The sequence below is a fragment of the Rhinatrema bivittatum genome, chromosome 6 (genome assembly GCF_901001135.1).
Source record: "Rhinatrema bivittatum chromosome 6, aRhiBiv1.1, whole genome shotgun sequence".
NCBI classification, from domain to species: domain Eukaryota; kingdom Metazoa; phylum Chordata; class Amphibia; order Gymnophiona; family Rhinatrematidae; genus Rhinatrema; species Rhinatrema bivittatum.
This window is the reverse complement of record NC_042620.1, coordinates 59,419,693-59,443,602: the sequence shown is the minus strand read 5'-3', so window position 1 is coordinate 59,443,602 and position 23,910 is coordinate 59,419,693. Positions and strand designations below refer to the sequence as shown.

The 23,910-nt window shown below is 43.3% G+C and overlaps 1 protein-coding gene across 1 annotated transcript in view; it reads left to right on the top strand.

The window, feature by feature from the left end:
- Window positions 1–23,910, top strand: part of LRP1B (LDL receptor related protein 1B) — a 3,516,099-nt gene that overhangs the window by 1,834,591 nt on the left and 1,657,598 nt on the right. Inside the window, 1 exon segment of the mRNA XM_029607894.1 lies at window positions 12,889–13,005. Coding sequence (XP_029463754.1) covers window positions 12,889–13,005 — 117 coding nt within the window.

Sequence of the window (23,910 nt, the reverse complement as noted above, 5' to 3'; positions counted from 1 at the left end):
GTACTTCTATGTCCATTTTAGCTTTAAAATTATACAGTTTTGAGATCAGAATAGGCCTTTTTTACATTAGTCTGTATTGGCAGACTTTTTGGCTGCATGGATGAGATAAAAGAGAATGAGACTATGAGTCAAAGGGGGTTATTTTTTAAGCGGCAGTAAAATTAAAATTAGGGGAAGGGGTGGAGTTTGGGAGGAGTTAGGGAAGGGTTTAGGGAAATGGGGTGGTGACATTGCTGCTGGCGATAATGTTTTGGACATTATCGCCAGCAGTAGTGCGGGAAATAGCACCACCTTTTAGCTTGCCGCTATGGGGGCGACAGTGTGCATCACCGCCGCAGGTGAAACCACACTGCCGTAATGTGGCCGGCTGCACACTAGTGCCCTTCTGCCCCCTTTATTATACCCCTCGCCCCCTTGATCGCCGCAGCTCATCATTCTGCACGGAATGATGAATCTAGCCCCCAAGTTTCCTAATTAGACACATGCATGATCCTTTCTGATCAGTAACAAAATGTGCTGTGCTTGTAGATAACTATAGTTTGAACTTAGGCCATACTGATCAGTTGTCCAATAATGACCTAAGACATATGTTGTTGAAATAAAATGCAGATGTGAGACTGTGAAGGGTCATTCTGAAATGTTTTGAATCATGACTTTGTATCTAGAAACAATATAAGCTTTGTTGTATGTAATGAATTGGGAATGCCCACTGAGAGTTTGCTCGAAGTATAGCCTTTTCCATGGACTATTACATTTAAAATAAAATGTGGTAGCATTGTACTGGAATTTTTTCATTTGTATTCTATGTTTTGTAGTAAAAATTAGAGGGAAAAGAAAAAAATTATCCACTGTTCCCCGAAGGCTGTTTATGAGGGGAGGCACTGGAACAGGAGCAGAGCATGTTCCTTGCAGCTTTGTTGAAAGAATAGAATGATATAAAATTATATATAAATCCCTCATAGAAATCTTTTTTCTTTTCACTTATTTTAGAGAAGTGAATTTTAAATTTTAAATGTTTGATTTAACAATGATTCTTATTTTGAAAGTTTATTAGACTGGATTTAGAGTAGTAATTACAATTAATACAGTGACTTTATCTACACAATCTGATCTTATTACTATAATTAGTCTTTACTCTGTTTTCTAAGGAAACACCTTTCCAAGCACCTCATTTTCCTTTGAAAATGTATTTATTTATTTATTTAGAGTTTTTTCTATACCGGCATTCGTGATTAAAAATCACATCATGCTGGTTTACAGATAACAGGGGTGTGTGAAACAAAAAACGGAACATTAACAAGTGCAAAGAGGTCATGAAGTTACATTACAACAAGGTTGATCAAACTGTGGGAAAAAATTAGAGCATGATAACTGAGCAGTTAAGGATTAAATATTTACATTATATTGTGAAGTCTCTTAAAAGATGTTGCTGTCATTTAATTGGAATCTGGGAAGGCTTGCTTAAATAGCCAAGTCTTAAGCCTTTTTCTGAATGTAGGTATACATTGTTCTTGTCTCAGATCCGGGGGAATAGAATTCCATGGTGAGGGTCCGGCTGTGGAGAAGGCTCAGTCTCTGAAAGTTAAATGGTGTGTGGTTTTGGTTTGGGGAACGAGAAGTGATCCTCTGTAAGCTTCTCTGATGGGTCTAGTGGAGGTGTGTCGTCTGAGTGGGATTTGTAGATCAAGCATAGCATGGTGATGGATGGCTTTATAGATGATGGTGATGGATTTGTGGATAATTCTAAAGTGTATTGGCAGCCAGTATAAGTTCTTGAGGGAGGGAGAGATGTGATCTCTTCTCCTGGTGTTAGTCAGAATTCTCGCAGCAGAGTTCTGGAGCATCTGAAGGGATTTAATGGATGCGGAAGGGAGACCAAGTAAGATAGAATTACAATAGTCTATCTTAGAAAAGATAACTGCTTGAAGGACCGTTCTGAAGTCTCGCATGTGAAGGAGAGGTTTGATTCTTTTCAGAACCAGTAGTTTATAGAAGCCGTCTTTTGTTGTTTGTTTGATGAAGGATTTTAAGTTAAGACGGTTGTCGATAATTATTCCTAAGTCCCTTGTTTGGGTAGTAAGTAGGTTGGTTAGAAGATACAGAGAGGAGTTACTATTTTCTGGGGAGATGAAAAGAAGTTCCGTCTTAGCTGTATTTAATATCAGATTTAGACTAGTGAGAAGGAGATTGATCTCTCGAAGGCAAATTTCCCAAAATTCAAGTGTTTTAGTGATGGTTTCTTTAATGGCAATCAAGATTTGCACATCGTCAGCGTATAGGAAGTGTGTTAGTTTCAAGCGGGTTAGCAGTTGGCAAAGCGGGAGAAGGTATATATTAAAGAGCGTAGGGGAAAGGGAGGAACCCTGTGGAACTCCTAAAGACGAAGTATAGCGGAAGGATTCTTTATTGTGGATTTTGACCTTATAGCCTCTATTGCTGAGGAATGTTTTGAACCAGGATAGTGCAGTACCTGTTATTCCTATGTTTGACAATTGATTGAGGAGGATGGAGTGGTTTACAGTGTCAAATGCAGCCGAAAGATCTAGGGGAATAAGGAAAAAGGATTGGCCTTTGTCTAGACCCATGATGATGTGGTCTGTCAGAGATATGAGTAGAGTTTCCGTGCTTAAAGCTTTACGGAATCCATATTGGGAGACGTACAGTATTTTGTGATCTTCAATGTAGTTGCGTGTTGCGAGTTGCGTGTTGACAAGCTTTTCCATTATCTTGGCAATAAATGGAAGATTGGAAATCGGGCGGTAGTTGTTGGGGGTCCTTGGGGTCTAGATTCGGTTTCTTTAAAAGCGGTTTGAGAGAAGCTAGTTTAAGGTCATCTGGAAATAGTCCCTGGGATAAAGAATAGTTGATGATATCCGCCAGTGTTTTGGAAATTGTTTCCGGTATTAGTAGGAGGAGCTTAAAATATTCTCATTTTTAAGGAAAAATGAGATACAATAATAAATTATTTTTAGCTGTTTCTTGCCCTGTCTGTCATCACTGACAAAGCACAAAATAAAAAAAATAATCAAAGTAATTTCAATAATTAAATGTGATTTACAAAAAATAACATTTATAAAGACAATCTGAAAATAATATCCACTTAGAAACCAGACCAAAAGACAGTTTGGGAATTCTATGTTTTGGGTATAAAATCCAAAACATATGTCAGTATTTGAAATAAAAAAAGCAACAGGAATGAATTATTTGTAGTACTGAATCTCTAAATTTAAAACAGCCCAAGACATGTATCTATACAATTAGCTTTAACTATAATCCCTTAGAAAAACTGGGGTGTAATGCATCTGGTACCATTAAGATATTTCAACAATTTGAATACATTGAAGTTAAAATGAAATATTTTATCACTGAATTACATTATTTTTTTTTTTATCATTTTCACAAACTAAACCTTCTTTGCTGTCAGATGACTGATTGAAAAGGAAAAAACTGAAATGGAGAATTCTGAGAGACAGCAGTAAAAGGACTAGTTCAAGACATTTTCTATGCTGTTGAATAGAGGCAATAGAGAAAAGATGAAGTTCAAATTTATATGTTATGGATGCTGGTGAGTAGGAGCTGCATAGCAGAGTTGAAGGTCAAAAGTAGAGGTTAAGGCAAAAAGAGTGTAGCTGGAGAATAGAACAATAGAGCAGAGATGAAGGTCAAATTTATATGCCTCTCATTGTTTTTAACTGTGTTCAAGATAAAACCTTCCATAGATTCTTAAAACACACATGATACAGTTATTAGTTCAAAAAATGTATATATAGTATATATGTATATGTTTGCCACCAGTTACTATTTTTCTATCTGGGATTCTGTTTGCACAAGACCACTATCACATGTTAGTTATGACGAGTTTATTTCTACATCTGTTTGTACATGTTAGGCTTCTCTTTATGAACTACATGGCTTGCAATCAGCAAAGCAACCTAGCCTATATTTTCTCAGAATTTTAAAACATTCTTTTTGTATTGTGTAGGTGCTGTATATGTATTTGTAAAATACATATACAGCACCTACACAATACATACCTACACATATACCTACACATATACCTACACATATACACATATGTGTACATATACCTACACATATACACATATACACAATACATACCTACACATATACCTACACATATACAGTGGCTGGCCACCCACCCCGCGCGATCGGCGTGGACCCATCGGGGTCAGGGGAGGTGGACAAGGCCTTGGCCTCCCACGCGGCTAGCGGCCCGCGGAGAAAAAAAGAGAAGGAGCCCCAAACCGGCCCAGCACAGGAGGGACACGCGGTAAGCACGCCCACCTCCCAACGTCATCTAAAGTGCCCTTAAAGGGCTCAAGACGCTCCCAGGCCGGCCATTTCCTGGCTGGCCACCCTCCCCGCGCGATCGGCGTGGACCCATCGGGGTCAGGGGAGGCGGACAAGGCCTTGGCCTCCCGCGCGGCTAGCGGCCCGCGGAGAAAAAAAGAGAAGGAGCCCCGAACCGGCCCAGCGCAGGAGGGACACGCGGTAAGCCCGCCCACCTCCCGACGTCATCTAAAGAGCCCTTAAAGGGCTCAAGACCCACCCAGGCGTCTCGCGTCTAAGGAGCGCGACAAAGGGGCCTGCCCCTTTGTGTGCCCCTTAGTGTGCACCAGATCACAGAAGAAGCCACCCACGCTTATCATCCACCTATATCCCCCCCTCTCGTAACCTAAACGCACCGGCCACAGCTACCCACAATCACGCACCCACCCTCTCCTCCCTCGCTCATTTCCTCTCCAGCAGTCATCCAGCCTCACCATCACCAGCAGTCACCCAGCCTCATCAACAGGCACCCAGCCAGCAGTCATCCAGCCTCACCAACAGGCACCCAGCCAGCAGTCATCTAGCCTCACCAACAGGCACCCAGCCGCTCCAACAGTCATCCAGTCTCTCCAGCAGTCATCCAGCCTCACCAGCAGTCATCCAGCCTCACCAACAGGCACCCAGCCAGCAGTCATCCAGCCTCACCAACAGGCACCCAGCCGCTCCAACAGTCATCCAGTCTCTCCAGCAGTCCTCCAGCCTCACCAGCAGTCATCCAGCCTCACCAACAGGCACCCAGCCAGCAGTCATCCAGCCTCACCAACAGGCACCCAGCTGCTCCAACAGTCATCCAGTCTCTCCAGCAGTCATCCAGCCTCACCAGCAGTCATCCAGCCTCACCAACAGGCACCCAGCCAGCAGTCATCCAGCCTCACCAACAGGCACCCAGCCGCTCCAACAGTCATCCAGTCTCTCCAGCAGTCATCCAGCCTCACCAACAGGCACCCAGCCGCTCCAACAGTCATCCAGTCTCTCCAGCAGTCCTCCAGCCTCACCAGCAGTCATCCAGCCTCACCAACAGGCACCCAGCCAGCAGTCATCCAGCCTCACCAACAGGCACCCAGCCGCTCCAACAGTCATCCAGTCTCTCCAGCAGTCATCCAGCCTCACCAACAGGCACCCAGCCGCTCCAACAGTCATCCAGTCTCTCCAGCAGTCCTCCAGCCTCACCAGCAGTCATCCAGCCTCACCAACAGGCACCCAGCCAGCAGTCATCCAGCCTCACCAACAGGCACCCAGCCGCTCCAACAGTCATCCAGTCTCTCCAACAGTCATCCAGTCTCTCCAGCAGTCATCCAGCCTCACCAGCAGTCATCCAGCCTCACCAACAGGCACCCAGCCAGCAGTCATCCAGCCTCACCAGCAGTCATCCAGCCTCTCCAGTTAATCAACATGATGCAAACCCTCCCTATCCCTATCATTCCGCACTCATTCCTCAACAGAGTTAATTCACCCTTACCCAAGACACAACGTTCTAAGAGATCCCTGATCCCCATTATGATTTCCCCTCTAAACCAATTCCTTGGTCTATCCTTAATCACACTAACCCTCCTCAACTCCCAATCTTTGTCAAAAAAATCCCATTTGCTCAACGACTACTTACTGGACACTCAACCGGACCTGTGTGCTATAACTGAAACATGGTTGAAAAACACAGACACACCCCTAATCAACCAATTACCAACTCAACTATACGACCTCTTCTCCATCACCAGAACTAAAAAAAGAGGGGGAGGATTACTGCTAGCTGCAAAAAAAAGAATTAAGACTAACCCAGCACTCAATTAAAACTTCTACCAAACTCGAAATCGGACTATTTAAATCCACTCAACTCCAAATCTGCCTTATCTATGCCCCGCCTGGGCTCCTAGACTCCGACCCATCGCCTCTCATAGAACTTGTAGCCAAACACATCAATACCAACTCACCAGCGATCCTGCTAGGAGACTTCAACATTCATGTTGATTCCCCTTCCCCCTCAGCCAACTGTGAAGCCCTCCTCTCCTCCTTCATGGCCATGGGTTTCAAACAAATCATTAACAAACCCACGCACAAAGCAGGACACACGCTAGATTTAATATTTACAAATGACCAGATCTTGAACACTTATCCTCCTACCTGCACCCCCATCCCTTGGTCAGATCACTCGATTATTGAAACCGAAATATCCATAAAAAAAAAACCCACCACCAACATCACTAAATCCACGATCCAATTTAGAAAAACATGCTCCATGGATGCTCTCAGCAACACGCTCACCAAGGAACTAACTAACCTGGACCTCACAAATGCGGACACCGCCATGAACTCCTGGCTAACTATCACCCACGCAGCAGCTGATAAATTATGCCCCTTGACATCCAAACATATTAATCCTGCCCGTACTAACAAGAAACCCTGGTTCTCATCAGAATTAAGAACACTTAAACTAAACCTTCAACACAAAGAACAACAATGGCGGAAGAATCCCACCACCTCTGCACGGGCCTCCTACAAAACCACAATGAGCTACTATAGGGCCACCATTCTTCGTACAAAAAGGGACTTCTACGCCAAAAAAATACACAGCTTCCTGTATGACCCAAAAACTCTCTTCTCATATGTTGTCACACTCACCACCCCTATTCCTCCAGTCATCCCGGAAGAAGAAGCACAAAACAAATCCTCCGAGCTGGCAGTCTTCTTCGACAACAAAATAAAAAACTTACTTATCCCACTACTATCTTCCAACCCCATTCCCAACTCCCAGCCCCCTCCTGACCAAAACCATGCCCCATTGACACACAAACGATCTCTAGAATCTTTTGATACTACATCATCCCTGGAAATATAATCTATCATCAAGAAAATGAAGCCCTCTTCGCATCCTATAGACCAAATCCCGACCAAACTCCTTCTCACAATCCCTAACATCATCGCCAAACCTTTGGCCGACATCATAAACTGTTCACTCTCAAACGGTACTGTCCCGGATGCTTTAAAAACAGCCTCGCTGAAACCATTACTAAAAAAACCCAACTTGGACCCATCCAACCCCACAAATTTTCGCCCTATCGCTAACCTACCTTTCATAGCCAAGCTAATGGAAAAGCTGGTCAATACTAGACTCACTGACTACCTCGAATCCCACAACATACTATATCCATCGCAATTCGGTTTCAGGAAACGCAGAAATACAGAATCTCTCCTACTCTCATTAACGGACAACATCCTGTTGGGTCTCGACAAAGGCCAATCATACTTACTAGCCCTGCTAGACATCTCGGCAGCGTTCGACACAGTTAACCACACAATCCTCATCAACCGTCTGATGGAAATAGGCATTTCAGGGGCTGCACTCCTCTGGTTAAAATCCTTTCTAAGCGACAGATACTATAAAGTTAAAATAATCAACAAAGAATCTCATCCTGTAGCTGCCAAACAAGGAGTTCCCCAAGGTTCCTCTCTCTCGCCGACCCTATTCAACATATATCTTCTCCCCCTATGCCAACTCCTCAATAATCTCAACCTCACATACTTCATCTATGCAGACGATGTGCAGATCCTAATCCCCATCAAGGATCCAGTTTCAGACACCCTAAACTACTGGAATAGCTGCCTCCACACCATCAACCTCCTTCTCTCAAGTCTCTGCCTTGTACTCAATACGTCCAAGACCGAACTGCTAATCATTTCCCCCAATGATAATAACCTGCTAGCCTTCAATACCAACACACCACTAACAAGTCAAGTGAGAAACCTGGGGGCATTCCTAGACTCCAGAATGAACCTCAAAAAATTCATCAACAACACCACCAAAGAAGGTTTTTATAAACTACAGGTACTAAAACAGTTAAGACCTCTTCTACACTTCCACGACTACCGTTCGGTCCTTCAAGCCATACTTTTCTCAAAGATTGACTATTGTAATGCTCTGTTGCTAGGTCTCCCAGCCTCTTCTACCAAACCTCTTCAAATGCTGCAAAACGCTGCAGCCAGGATCCTCACAAACTCTCGCCGCATGGACCACATCACCCCGATTCTAAAAATACTCCACTGGCTACCCATTCGCTACAGAATTCTCTTCCATTCACTTACTATTATCCACAAAACCTTATTTCAGGAATCCTCACTCCAACTTACCATACCCCTCAAACCACACGCCTCTACAAGACCCACCAGATCTGCATACAGAGATTCCCTCCAGGTTCCCCCAAAAAAGTCCGTTCTCCACAACACCATTGAAAAACGTGCACTATCAACTGCCGGTCCGCATCACTGGAACTCTCTCCCACCAGATCTCCGCCAGGAACACTGCCATATCACTTTCAGAAAAAAATTAAAAACTTGGCTGTTCGCCCAAGCATACCCCTGAAGAAACCACAGGATCACCCCCACAGTTACATACCCCGTGGTTGCGTCCTCCTTCAGCAACTCAAAAAAGGAACTGTTTCTCGGACAACCGCACTTTAATATAACTTGCCTAATATTACACACGATGTAATTTTGGTATATAATGCTTACCATGTAAGCACTTACGTTTCTGCTTATTTGCTTTCTTCTCCTGTTAGAAATTGTTTAACCTATCCTTTCCTCTAACTACCAAGTTCCACATTCCCTGTTATAATGTAATTTCCTGCTTCTATTGTTAACTGGTTTTTTCCCCCTAGTTCATTGTAAACCGGTACGATAAGACCTGGTCTTGAGCATCGGTATATTAAAAGAATTTAAATAAATAAATAAATAAATAAAGCACAGTTATCTGTATTTTAAAAAAACTCGTTTTATTCACTTTGGGATCAATTTTAAAAGAAATGTGTGGCTGTCCATGTGCGCGCTGTTCAGGTGTGTGCACATGGACATGCACATTTTATAACATGTGCATGCCAGCGCATGCATGTTATAAAATCTGATGGCTGCAAGCTCATGCACACCAGATTTTAAAATTGTGCATGCATGTGCGGACGGAAGCGCAGTGGGGGTGAATTTTAGTTAAATATGCACAGCAATGCAATCAGGCCTTCCCCAGTTCCCTCCCAGGCCGCTCCTACCTTTTGTTATGATATTGAGGTGTTTGGTGGATTCTTAGGGGTATCAGTGATAGTGACTCCCTCGGGGAGGAGCCCCGTAGGGAACTGTAGCACCAGACTAGACTCAGATGCACAAACACAGAGAATATGGGGTAGATTTTACAAATTTGCGCACACGCGTACTTTTGTTCATGCACCAGGCGCAAACAAGAGTATGTGGGATTTTAATAGATACGCGTGTAGCCGTGCATATCTGTTAAAATCCAGGATCAGCACGTGCAAGGCTGTGCAAAATTGGCAGCCTGTGCGCGCCGAGCCGCGCAGCCTGCCTCTGTTCCCTACGAGGCCGCTCCAAAATCGGAGCGGCCATGGAGGGAACTTTCTTTCCACCACCCCGCACCTTCCCCTCCCTTCCCCTACCTAACCCACCCCCCCAGCCCTACCTAACCCCCCCCCTACCTTTGTTGCACAAGTCATGCCTGCCCGAGGCAGGCGTAACATGTGCACGCCAGGCCAGCCACCGGCGAGCGATTCCCAGGCCCGGGAGCCATTTTGGAGTCCTCGGCCATGCCCCGAAACGCTCCCGGGCCAGAAGCACCCCGCAGCCCCACCCCCAAATGACGCGCCGCTGCGACATGCCCCCGACATGCCCCTCAGGAAAGTCCCGGGACTTATGCGTGTCCTGGGGCTTGCGTGCGCCGCCGAGCCTACTCAACATAGGCTCGTTGCCTATGTTGCCTATTATGCAGCTAGGATGGTTCACAAGAAGTGGCAGTAGAAAGTGGATTAGATAGCAACAGTCTGTGATCCTCGGCGGAGGAGACCCATCCCACAATGGTGGTATAAGGCCCCGATGCAGATATCCAGTGAGGTGCTGTAGGGGAGATAGACTGGCAGATGTTATTACACACTCCCTTGTAGCTGAGTAGATAGAGTTCCCAATAAGCAATAGAGAGAGGATTGGTAGCAAGTCTGTGATCCTCGGCAGAGGAGTCCCGTTCCACAATGGTGCTATAGGGCCATTGCAGATAGACAACGAGGAGCTGTAGATGAACAGAGTGGGAGAAGTAGTACTCACTCTCTGTAGCTGATAGGTAGTGTTCCAGCAGGTAGAAGAATTGGTAGCATGCACCAGGATAGACACACAGGCCCTTGAGGAGCGAGTACTTGGATTCAGGATAGGCAACTGGAAATAAGCAAATGGCCCCCGAGGAGCGGGTACCCAAGTTAGTAGAACCCCGGAGGGTGTAGATAGCTTCCAGCAGCAGCAGAAGCGGCAGAGCAGCTTCAGACAGGAACAAATCCAATCCGTTGCTAACTCGGTGAGAGTCAGCAAATGGGCAACTTTTGTAGTCAGAAGCAGTGATGTCACTCGAGGGAGATGCCCCCGAGTTTCACGCCAACACTGCTACAAGACATGAGGCATTCGTGCGTGTGTGCCCTAGGAGACCTCAGGACAATATGGCGGGACGCCGCGCCAAAGCCGCTCCAGGGATGCTGGAGGGTGCGGCAAAGAGACGCTACAGATGCCATTCTCCCGAGGCTGGTGGAGAAGGCTGACATAGAGGTGAGGTATGTCAGGCGAAGCCATCTGATACCGACGGACGCACCACCTTTCTCCAAATTTTTTATTTTATTACTTACTGCTCCTCTGGAGCAGCAGTAATTTCCACTAGCGCCTGCTTTCCTGGAACAGTGGCTAATGGCCACTGTCCCAGCAGGCCTCCGAAACACCCCACCATGCCCCTCCCCACCCAAACTACACTGCCCAACCCGCCCCTTTTTCAGGGCCCGGCACTTGTGCGCATATCAGAAGTTATGCATGTGGCCAGCCATTTAGAAAATGTGCGTGGCGCACACAGGTTCCAGCCACATGCATAACTGCCGGTATTTTCGTGCATGGCCCGTTGATAATTAGGGCTATTTTGCTTATCTGAATTTCTAGCCCCCACACACTCTGCTATTAATCTTTTTTTTTTTTTTTTGAATACTATAAAAGATCTGCTCAAATTTCACCCTGAATGTCTACCAGGCAGGGTAATTGTGCATGTGTATTTACACTGACGGGAAGAAGGGAGGGAGAACAAGAGAGAGATAGCTTCCTGCTACATTACAGCTAGTAACTTTTAAATCATGGATCAGAAAGTCCAGGTTTCGGCTCTTTTACCACACCCAGTAGCAATTATTTGGACTCTGGTGAAGTCATCAAAAAGCTGGCAGGGTCCATTAATTTTATTGTCATTGAAAGCCATTTCTGATGATGTTCTAGATGGATTATTTTTGGGGTGTGTTGTGGGTTGGACTTCCAGTGATGTCATCAAAAGGCGGTCAATGGTCATTTCTGGTGACAACATAGGGGATATGGATTGGGGATGGGGGCATGTTTTGGTGGTGGGAGGGGATGTGGCTTAGGTCAAAGCATGGTCACTTTTATGGCGTGGGAGGTTGTGGGTGGAGTTGTGCTGTGGTTTGGGGTGAATGGAGTGAGGACAGTCTGGGGGCTTGGTTTGGGGGGTTGGAGGGGTGTTTCTTGGGTGGGGCTCTGGTGGGGCTATACCTATCCACTTCAATGGGATGGAAGTGATGTGGGTGGAGTTTGGGGTTCAACTGGGTGTGGCTTAGACCAATAGTGAACACTAATTGGCTGCTGTCACCCTTATTTCACCTGTCAATCAGTTTGATTGAACATGTAGCTGTTATATGCCTGCTCCATCATTAAATTCTCCCACATGCAAGAGCTATAATCCAACTAAACCTAATTCTCTTCTCTACTATTTACTTAATTTGAATGGTATTTTAGGAAAGACTCAGCAAACTTTTCAACATATATACAGTATATAAATATTTACATTTAGCACAATACTCACTTATTGCATTGCTCATTTAAATTTATTGTACTTGAAAAATACTTTAAAAACAGTTTTACTTTTCAAAATGAATCATTTTAAGGCTATATGGCATACCATTAAAACAGTTTTGAAAAAGAACTATACAGTAAATGAGACATGAATTGTAAATAAAACATCTCGTTGCAACTGATAGAAACATTAATATGGAAAGCATATTGAGATGTACATGTTATGATATTAGATTTGCATGCTATATTTTTCTGTCAGTTATAACAAAATATCTTATAATTTATAGAGCATGCCTTTGCTTACACTGGTGAACCATATGAACTGTATGGGGTAATCCTGATATCTCAAGACAGCCTTAACAAGGCATAAAGTTGTTTAAACAACTGAAGTTATTGTATTTAATATTTAAGACTGAAGTGCATTACATAATACCTCATAGAGATTATGTGGTACAAACAGTAAATGTTGATACGGTATATTGCTTGCTAGATAAGTATCAGTCAATTTCAGACAGTCTTAATTAAATCAGTTAGACATCTTTGTCTGAGCATCCCTCTTTGCCCTCATACAATGCTAACTACCTGACACTTTTAAGTAGCTGGCAATATAAAAAATAGAATATATTTAACATGCAATACACAATATTTATGTATATCCAAATTAAATTGCAGCAAAGACCTGCCATACAAATCAATTTTCCTGTGGAAATGGGCGCTGTATTCCAAAATCGTGGTTGTGTGATCGGGAGGATGATTGTGGTGACAAATCAGATGAAACAGTAGCTTGTGGTAAGTTTGTATTCTGAAAACATTTTCAGTTACATTTCCTGTAATATTCTGAAATATGCTTGCATTGCACTTCAGATTCATAGGTGAAATTACATATTATGCTACTAACAAACTTTAGGTCCTGATTTTCAAAAACATTTGCATGCTTAAAGGTGAATGCTGAAACCTGGATGCACACCTAGATTGGGAGATGGGCGCGCATCTAACCAATGCATGTGTCCCCCTGATTTTATAAGGTAACCAGATGTGTACTAGTGCAGATGTGGAAATAGCTCCCATCAGACAAAAAAAGGGTGGAATGTGGGCGGGGCATGGTTAGGGCATGACAATTTTGAAGCACAGCCAAGAGATGTGTGTCAAAGTAGCAAGGCACTTGGATAAATGTCCACATCCATTGCTGCATAACTTTACCTCTTCTAAGGAGAATGTGGAAGTTTACATTTTCAAATTGATAGGTAGCTGCTATATACCCAGATGTACCTAAGGTTACTCAACTTAGAAGGAAGCAGTTTCTCCTTTTAAGACCCGGAGTTCACCAATTGGTGGACTCTTCTGGCTCAATTTTCTTTATAAATGTGTTGTTAAATTGGATGCTGATAAAGATGTTTTATATGAAGCTTCACATTTATTACAATTTATTAGTGATAGATTAGTATCTAGTGGAGCTAGAGTAACTTCCTCCTCAGTAGGGGTTCCTCCTCCTGTTTGAATATTTCTTCTTGAGTTCACATTTATAATATAGACAAGAGACAGCAGCATATAGCACTTTTATCTTATTGTTTAATCTCTTTTCTTTGGCTTTTGGCAATTGCAGCCCATTGTGAACTATAGTAACTTTAATTTTTCTTGGAACACATGACATAATGTAATATAATGTTTATACCATTTGGCATGTTTATTTACTATCCCTTTGATATGTTTCTGGATTGTTTCAGAAAATTCTATAAATAGAAAGTTAAATTAAAATATCTAGGAAGTGTTTGAGGGGTCTGGGCGAACTGAGGGGAGTGCAGGCTTACGAACCATGGGTTTTGGAGGACCTAGGTGAACACTGGGCTAACTTATGCTGAACTGGTGAACATGGACATCAACTGGATGCATGTCTGTTATAAAATACACTCATTTGCATGCCCATAAACTGACTTACACTGTTGTGTGTGCACAAGCTTTAGTAAATAGGCCCTAAAGTGCACATATACATGTGCCTAGGCTATTTTATAACATGTATGCACATGTTATAAAATTGCTGCTTATCTGGGCATGCAGTGACACACATGGGCATGTGTGCTCCTGTGCACCCGTTTAAAAGTTACTGTCCCAAAACTGGGTTTTACATGTGTAAATGCACTTTAATAGTGTAAGTGGCATTCTGAAAATTGCTACACTATATGCCATTGAATTGTTAATAGGTTTTACCCATGCTAAGTGCACTTAACAAGGGTAAATGGATTTTGAAAATTGGTGCAATAGTATGTTGCATTTACATGCAAAACTCCTTTGAAAATTTGCCTGTAAGAGTTTTTACACATAAATAAATAAAATAACTTCAGACACCTAATTTATCTTTTGGTTGGCTTTGTAGTATAAGTATTGAGGCTTGATGTACCCAAAATCAGGGCTTGGATATATTTGCAATCAAAAGATATTTGACAAAATTGGGGAATAAGCATATTACAGGGAAATTGAAAACCACATCCCCTCCCTCAGTACATTATCAGCGTCACCTCAATATCCAGAGCTTTCAATACCTTTTGTCAGTATATTCACCTGATATAACCAACATCTGAAATTAGGCACTGTTATCCAGCATAATACAGTGCTCATTCACACTTAGTTTCAAAGAGTTTTAAACTGCAAAATTCATTATTTTCAGCCATCATGAAATGCATTTAAAGCTGGTTTGCAAAGAGTAATGCAAAAGATTAAATACGAACTGTACTATGTTTGTTCCTCCTTTTCTGTCTCATATTTTTTGAACAGCCTATCTAGTGTCAGACCTATGGCATTTTGTTAACTGTCTTCCTGTCAGATTTTTGTTCAAGATACTTCAGTAAGGCAATACGTCTTGCAGCCATAGATGTCCTTATTATGCTAAACATACTGGTGGTGGTCTTATCTCTGTACTGATTTCCTCAGATCTCTTTGCAGCCTTTCACATGATGGGTCACCTTTTAACTTTCTTTTCTTTTGATTTCAGTAAATTGCATCTGCCTTATCTTGTCTCTCATGCTCTAATTACTGCTTCAAAGTCTCACTGAACTACCGTCTTCCCTCCTCCCCCTTCATGCCCCGCTCTCATTGTCTCCTTGTCAGGATTCCCCTAGGATCAGTCCTGGTTTCTTATTGTTCTCATTGTACATTCTTCTCTTTCATGCCTTTATTTCTAATTCTGGATTTGTGTATGCAGATAAATCTAAAAACTTTCTTCTATTCTCTCCCCAAACTCTTGGTTCAAATTCCCTGCTTTTTTTTTCATAGAGTGCTCATGATACATTATATATTTTCCTGTCTACTCTTTCCCCTGATCTTGTACTTCAGCTGTTCATTAAAGTAAGTAAATCTATTATGAACTTGATGTAGTGATGTTTTTTTCCCCTTATACAAAAGGAGAAAGACCTTAGAAGTAGATATTTAAAGAGCTGCTGAGCAAGTAAGATAACTGGCTGATTTTAGTTGAGTATCTTTAGGGAAGTATTTAGCTGAACCTAAAATTCTTTTTCACTCAGAGCACAATTAAGCTCTGGAATTTGTTGCCAGAGGATGTGGTTAGTGCAGTTAGTGTAGTTGGGTTCAAAAAGGGTTTGGATAAGTTCTTGGAGAAGAAGTCCATTAAAGGCTATTAATCAAGTTTAGTTAGGGAATAGCCACTGCTATTAATTGCATCAGTAGCATGGGATCTTCTTAGTTTTTGGGTACTTGCCAGGTTCTTGTGGCCTGGTTTGGCCTCTGTTGGAAACAGGATGCTGGGCTTGATGGACCCTTTGTCTGACCCAGCATGGCAATTTCTCATGTTCTTAATATTTGTCTAAATCTAGTCAGTCAAAATTGGGGTCCCTATTAGCATTGTTGTCAGAGCTCTGCTGAGACACAAGCAATCTGAAGGAAAGAGCTTGTCCCAGCTTGGCAGGAGACCTCTACTGTGAGTTTAGGAGGTGGGGGTCAAATCATTTTCAGATAGGAAAGGGAGAGGATTGTGGGGTAATGGGTATTCCCTTCATTTATTTGTCCTGCAGAAAGGAGAATTGAGGCACTACCATGTTCTCTTACCCTAGTTTGATGGACTTGTAGGGCGAGATAACATAGTACAAAATTTCAAATGATGTCAAATCTTCACCAAGGTGTACTGTGCTGTTTGTACATCTCACCCTACGTGAGAAACTGGCCCCTAAACCACCAACAACACTTCACCTCAAGCTATGAGATGGCCCTTCCATTGAGATATAAATAGTTGCACACTATGAGAGACTCTCTCTCACTCTCACTCTCAGACACACTACTCCACTCCTTCTCCCCTCTCCCCTCCCAAGACCAGAAATGGCAATAATAGAATTCTAAAAGTCTATCATAAATTGCATTACATCCATTTCAGGCATATCACACAGCTTAACTCCAGGAAAAAAGGTGTAGTTATTTTCAGCATTAGAACCAGGCAATTGCATGCATTATGTTATCACACAGTGTAATATTACCCCTCATTTTCATAAATCCTGCCCAAACTCCTCCATGATCTCACCCCTCCCAAAAATTTGCATTTGCACCATACGGTAGCATTATTATTGCATGTGTTAACGCCATAACTCTATTTGAGACTTAGCCAGATAGGTAGCACTTTTAAAGGTGAATTCTAAAAGCCAAGTGTGCACCAAAACTGGGAGATACATGCACAAGTTGGTCCGGTGTGTGCCTAGTGGATATTAAAAGCAACCTGGATATAGGAATACTTGTCGCTATCTGCACAAATGAAAAGTTCAAAAAAGGGGCAGGGCATCGGCGTTCCTGGATTTTAAATTGAAATTAGCACGTAAATACTTGCGCACAGAAGCATGTGCCAGGGTACCCTGCAGGAGAAGGGACACACTAACTTTCAAAAAGGAGATAAAGCAGCTTTAAAACTAGAACAAGGGAGAAAGCCAAGTCACGCAGCAGAGCATGGTTCGGAGGAATGTATCTTTGAAGGATACTAATAAAACAGGAGAATTAGGACATCCCAACAGAGAGATTCCAATAAAAGTAAAGGTAGCCCATGTGCCTATAAGAAAAGAATCACCTCAGCTAAAGAATTCCAAATTATCCATATCAACTGAAAAGAAGGTCATTAATACCAACAAAAAATGCACTTTGAAATGTCTGTGAGCCAATGCCAGAAGTCTAAGAAGTAAAATGGGAGAGTTAGAATGTACAGCAGTGTGAAGATTCTACACGGGCAAAATAGCGGCATGAGCCATACACTTTTAAATGCTCTCCCTGTTTCTTTGCTACTTCTAAAGATGCTGCCTAAACAAAAAGGGAAGGTCCATGTTTATCTACCCAATCCTTTCCCTCAGGACAGCGTCTTAATTATATGCATCTGGAACGGCAATACAAGAGAGGTAATTGGTTCCACTGTGATTCTTGGCAAAGGAGCATCGGAATTGCTTGGGGATGCTACTTTGAGTCCCCTTGATCTTTGCCACCCGCTGTCTCCAGCAATCAATGATCTTCCACATCTGACCACGGTGCAGAGTGATGACATGGCTTCTGCAACTGCTGGGGAGGGCTGGAGTGGAGGATTTGCTGACATTTCCTCCACTCTCCCCATTCTCATCGGAGACTTCATGTTTCCTGGATTTTGCTGCTTGTGCTGCTGCTTCACCACTGGGGGAGACTTCATGAGATCATGTAGGAAACACAGCAGTTTGGGCGAAAGTGACTCTAGAAGCAGATTTTTCTTCTGGACATTTGGGTGAGCTTTTCCATCTTCCACCCAAATCAGCAGTTGTTATGCTTGAGGCTTTATGGGACCTAATAGCAGAATTAGGTTGTTCATTGAAGGATCATCATGATAGGTTGTAGAGATGTGCATTCGTTTATCACAAATTAGGCAATTTCAATGAAATTGCTTAATTCACAGTGGTTCAGGGGACTTGAACTATGAAACAGATTTTCCATGAACTTCGGGGAAAATTTGTTTTTGGGTTAGTGTTGGGGGGAGGGGCACATTTATTAAAAAAAAAAATAAAAACACCCCAACCTTTCAAATTTACTGTATTATAATCCCCCCACCATCCCAATTTCTCCCCAAGACTTACTAAAAGCCCTGGTGGTCCAGCGGGGTCCCGCGAGCGATCTCTCCCTCTGGGCTGTTGGTCTGTCGGGCCTGCTACAAATCAAAATGGTGCCGATGGCCCTTTGCCCTTACGATGTCAGAGGGGCTACTGGTGCCATTGGTCGGCCCCTGTCACATGGTAGAAGCAATGGACGGCCGGTGCCATCTTGTGCTCCTACCATGTGACAGGGGCCAACCAATGGCACCGGTAGGCCCTGTGACATAGTAAGGGCAAAGGCTATCAGCGCCATTTTAAATACTGGCAGCTGACGGCCCGAGTCTCCCCAAGACTTGCCAAAAGTCCCTGGTGGTCCAGTGGGGGTCCTGGAGCGATCTCCTGTACTCAGGCCGTCGGCTGTCAGTATTCAAAATGGCGCCGATAGCCTTTGCCCTTATTATGTCACAGGGGCCTACTGATGCCATTGGTCAGCCCCTGTCACATGGTAGGATCACAAGATGGCGCCAGCCGTCCATTGCTTCTACCATGTGACAGGGGCTGACCAATGGCACCAGTAGCCCCTGTGACATCGTAAGGGCAAAGGGCCATTGGCACCATTTTGATTCGTAGCAGGCCTGACAGTCCGACAACCCAGAGGGAGAGATTGCTCATGGGACCCCGCTGGATCACCAGGGTTTTAGTAAGTCTTGGGGAGAGATTGGGATGGTGGGGGGGTTGTAAGAAAGTAAAATTGAAGGGTTGAGGTGGTTTTTTCCCCGATTCTTTTTTTTCCCCGATTCTTTTTTTTTTTCCGATTCATTTTCCAACTCGTTTTCCCGATCTGCGCTGACAAAAAATGAACTGCCGAAAAACAAAATTTTTGACGAAGCACCTGAACCGAAATACGTCCCGATATGAAAAAACGAAGCTCATCTCTAATAGGTTGGAGAATCTTATCACCAAGGTAGACTCATTAGAGGTTAAATTTGACTCTCAAATTAATGATCTTAAATCTAAAATAGAGACTTCAGAGGTCGCTATTTCTAAGATTCAATCTTGTAATGTTAAAATGATTAAAGATTTAGGTAATGTTTCTCATATATTAGAATATTTAGAGAATTATACAAGGCATTTAAATCTCCGCTTCTTGAACTTACCTAAGGTAGTGGGGAAAGACCCTTACCATACCCTGAATAATTATGTCCTTGAAATCTTGAAATTTAAAGCAGGGAAAACCCCTTATATTATTAAGTTGTTTTTTTCTGCCATTTCCATCTAAAGAGAGATTAACTAAAAAAAAAAACTCTGAAATTATTGCAAATGTGACCCAATTTTTAGAAGATTCTGTGGCTGAGATTTATGAATGTTCTACTCTTCTCATCTCCTTTGTTTCCGAACAGGAACTAAGTGAAGTTATGAAAAGATATTTTCAGAATATTTCAGCTTCTTTTCATGGTCAGATAGTTCGTATTTATCCGGACTTTGCCTGTTCCACTCAACAAAGGAGACAAGCTTTTCTTGCATTAAGACTGCAGATAATATCTCTAGGGTTTTCCTTCATATTAAGATATCCATGCAAATGTATAATTCATTCTCAGAATGAATGTTTTTATTTTCTTCCACACCAACTGAAATCTCCAACTCTAATATACCATCGCTTTCTCCTAGTAATTAGTAGGTTCAAAAGATCTAAAAGAAATTGTCAAGTCTACATTAAGCCTGTTTTTTTTTTTTTTTAAGGTTTTGTTTAACTTCCTTAATTGCTGCCCCTCTAACTTTCTTTGTTACCTTTGGAAAAATGTATTTCAATGGATTCATTTTCTTATTTGTATACTTTATCTCTTTTTATTTTCTGTAAGTAAGGAATATCTTGCTTGTATTGTTTAAATTAATAAAAATAAAATAATAATAATAAAAAAATAATGTATAGCAGTAAATGATGAGATAGACATAATTGGCATCTCAGAGACCTGGTAAAAGGAGGATAACCAATGGGACACTGCTATATTAGGGTAAAAATTATACCACAATGATAGGGGCCATCAACTTGATGGGGGTGTAGCACTTTATGTCCTGGAGGGTATAGAGTCTAACAAGATAAAGATCATACAAGAGACTAAATGCTCAGTAGAATCTATATGGGTAGAAATTGCATGTATGTTGGGTAAGAATATAGTGATAGGAGTATACTATCGTCCATCTGGCCAAAATGATGAGACAGATGAAGAAATGTTAAGAGAGATCAGGAAAGCTAACCAATTTGACAGTGCAGTAATAATGGGAATTTTCAATTACCCCAATATTGACTAGGTAAATGTAACATCAGGACATGCTAGAGACATAAAATTTTGGGATGGAATAAATGACTGCTTCATGGAGCAATTGGTTCAGGAAACAATAAGAGAGAGAGAGATTTTAGATTTAATTCTTAGTGGAACACAGGATTTGGTGAGAGAGATAATGGTGGTGGGCCACTTGGCAATAGTGATCATATAATGATCAAATTTGAACTAATGACTGGAAGGGGACAATAATTAAATCTACAGCTCTAAAACTACATTTTCAAAAGGGAAACTTTGATAAAATGAGGAAAATAGTTAGAAAAAAACTAAAAGATGCAGTTGTAAAGGTTAAAAGTGTAGATAGAACAGGCATGGACATTTTTTAAAAAGACAATCTTAGAAGTGCACTCCAGATATATTCCTTGCATTAAGAAAGGTGGGAGGAAGGCAACACGATTACTGGCATAAATAACAGGTGAGATGAAAGAGGCTATATTTATTTATTTATCTATTTATTTATTTAGGTTTTTTATATACCGCCATTCATGATCAGAACACATCATGCCGGTTTACATTAGAACAAGGAGGTTTTTTTTTGGCTATATTAGCCAAAAAAAAAAAAATCTTCAAAAATTAGAAGAAGGATCCATCTGAAGAAAATAGGAAAAAGCATAAGCATTGTCAAGTTAAGTGTAAAACATTGATAAGGTGGGCTAAGAGATAATTTAAAATGAAATTGGGCGTAGAGGTAAAAACTCATAATAAAAACTTTAAAAAATACATCCAAAGCAAGAAACCTGTGAGGGAGTCAGTTGGACCATTAGATGATCCAGGGGTTAAAGGGGCTCGTAGGATTGATAAGGCCATTGCTGAAAGACAAAATGAATTCTTTGCTTCTGTGTTTACTAATGAGGATGTTGGGAAGATAACAGTTCCAGTAATGGTTTTCAAGGGTGAAGACCTCTCGCGGTCATTCATCACCGAGGATGTACCTGATTCAACATGGCACATCATAGACACCGCTAGGGTCATTCTATCGGCTACCTATCGTGCCGCCAGGAAAGACAGTGGTTCCTCGCCCGCTTCGACAGAAGGTGCTGCAGTGGGCCCACGACTCTCTGATCTCCGGACACCCTGGTCAGGCCAGGACTCTTTCCACTCTTCTACGCTACTATTGGTGGCCCACTATTCGAAAGGATACCCAAGCCTACATCGAATCCTTTCCTACATGCACCCATCATAAGCCTCCAGCTGGGAAGCCATGGGCGCTCTTTCAGCCACTCCCGGTTCTGAGTGAACCTTGGACCCATATTGCACTGATTTTATAGTGGACCTGCCCATCTCCAGTGAGAAGAACACCATATGGGTCACTGTTGATCGCTTCTTTCAGATGACACATTTTGTGGCTCTAGCGGGCCTCCCGTGTGTCCCAGCTGGCCAAACTGTTTTTTTGGCATGTGTTCTATCTCCACAGTCTTCCCAAACATATTCTCTCTGACCGTGATGTTCAATTTACTGCACATTTCTGGAAATCTGTTTGCAAGAAGTTGTACATTTCCTTAGACTTCACTTCGGCATACCACCCTCAAGCCAACAGCCAAACTGAGAGGACCAAAAGGACTCTGAAACAATTCCTTCGAGCCTACATGAATCAGTGGCAGGACGACTGGGCCAACCTTCTGCCTTGGGCAGAGTTTGCATTGAATTCTCAAGTGTCGATGTCCACCGGTTCGTCTCCTTTCCAGATGGTTTACAGGCACCAACCTTTACCTCCACTTCCTCTTCCACTGTCCATGACCTCTCTGGCAGCACAAGCAACTGCGCAAGAATTACACCAACTGTGGCACAATACCCAGCAGCTGCTCGAATGCACTGCCCAGAGATCAAAAAGGGCCTTTGATGCTCACCATTGCTCAGCACCCAGGTTTCAACCTGGAGATAAAGTGAGGCTGAGCACTAAGTTCATTTGCCTTAAACTGCCATCAGTACACTTTGCTCCTAGGTATATTGGCCCCTTTCCAGTATTACGCCGACTTCAGTTGCCCTCCTCATTCAAAATTCACAATGCATTACATATTTCCCTGCTGAAGCCTCTGATTCTTTCTGGATTTTTGAAGAAACCACCGGATCCCGTACTGCAGTCCTCTGAGGCTGATATCACTTATCAAATCCGAGATATCCTGGACATCAGGAAACATGGCAGGAGATGGGAGTACCTCCTGTCGTGGGAGAGCTTTGGGCCTGAAGAAAACAGCTGGGAGCCCATGGCCAATATCCTGGACAAGGATCTCATTCGACAGTTCCATGCCAAGCATCCTCACAAACCTAAACCCCTAGGGAGGGGCCTTAAGAGAGGGGTACTGTTATTACCATTGGTCGCAGACAGCTGTGACCGCATGTACTTAACTCCTGCACTGCTCTCCTGCCCTCCCCGGGGATGCTCGCAGCACGGGCCAGCTTTCATCACCGCATTCCCCGGGACTCCTCATGGCAACCTAATCGCCGCTGCCATCTTCCTTGACTTCGGGCCTTCCTAGGCGTGCGCGCACCACTGTGCCCTCCTTTCTAGCCACCTAGGCAGGAACCTCGCGGGTGTCTCCGGTTAATGACATCATCAGACCGGTGTATTTAAACTCTACCTTCGCCCCCAGCTAGCCGACTTGGCAACAAATTCCATACGTCTTTGACTACTGCTTCCTGTTCCTGAGACTATGCTTCGTGCCTTGGACATGAACCCTGTCTGGTACCAGCTCCTTGGAGAACAGTGCACGCACTGGGGACTCGCTCTCCTTGCCTGCCCTGCTCCTCGGGCGGGCTCTGCATCTCTTGGGTTCTATCCTGCAAGGCCTCCCATTTCTCGCGACTACCTCTGGGACACCTCTACTATTCATGAGTTCTACTAGGGGACTTCCCTGCTCTTCAGGGTTGTGCCCACATCCTGAACAGGACTGGCCATGCCTCCCATTCCTCAGGACCGCACCTTCATACTACAGTGATTGCCAGAGTTTCCCTGCTCTTCGGGGTAGCACTCTCTAGCTTCCTTGGGACTTGTGCACTTCCCTGCTCCTCGGAATGGTGCTACGCCATCACTAGAGGCTCATCTCAGGCTTCCCTGTCCTGTAGGCTGGCCTACAGCATTACATCATCATCTTATGCTGTGCAGCTCCTCCTTTCAGGGTTGCCCTCCAGAGTACCTCCTGATTGGTCAAGCCTCATGCCCCCCGCTCTGCGGTCTTCCATCCCTTCCCTCAGGGTCCCTGCCCAGGCATTGCCTCCAGTCTACTCTCAGGGGGGTCCTCTCCTGGTGCTGCGGGATCTCTCTATTGCCTCACCCAGAGCTCTCTGCTGTCTTTGACCTCGCCTCCCGACAGTGCAGACCT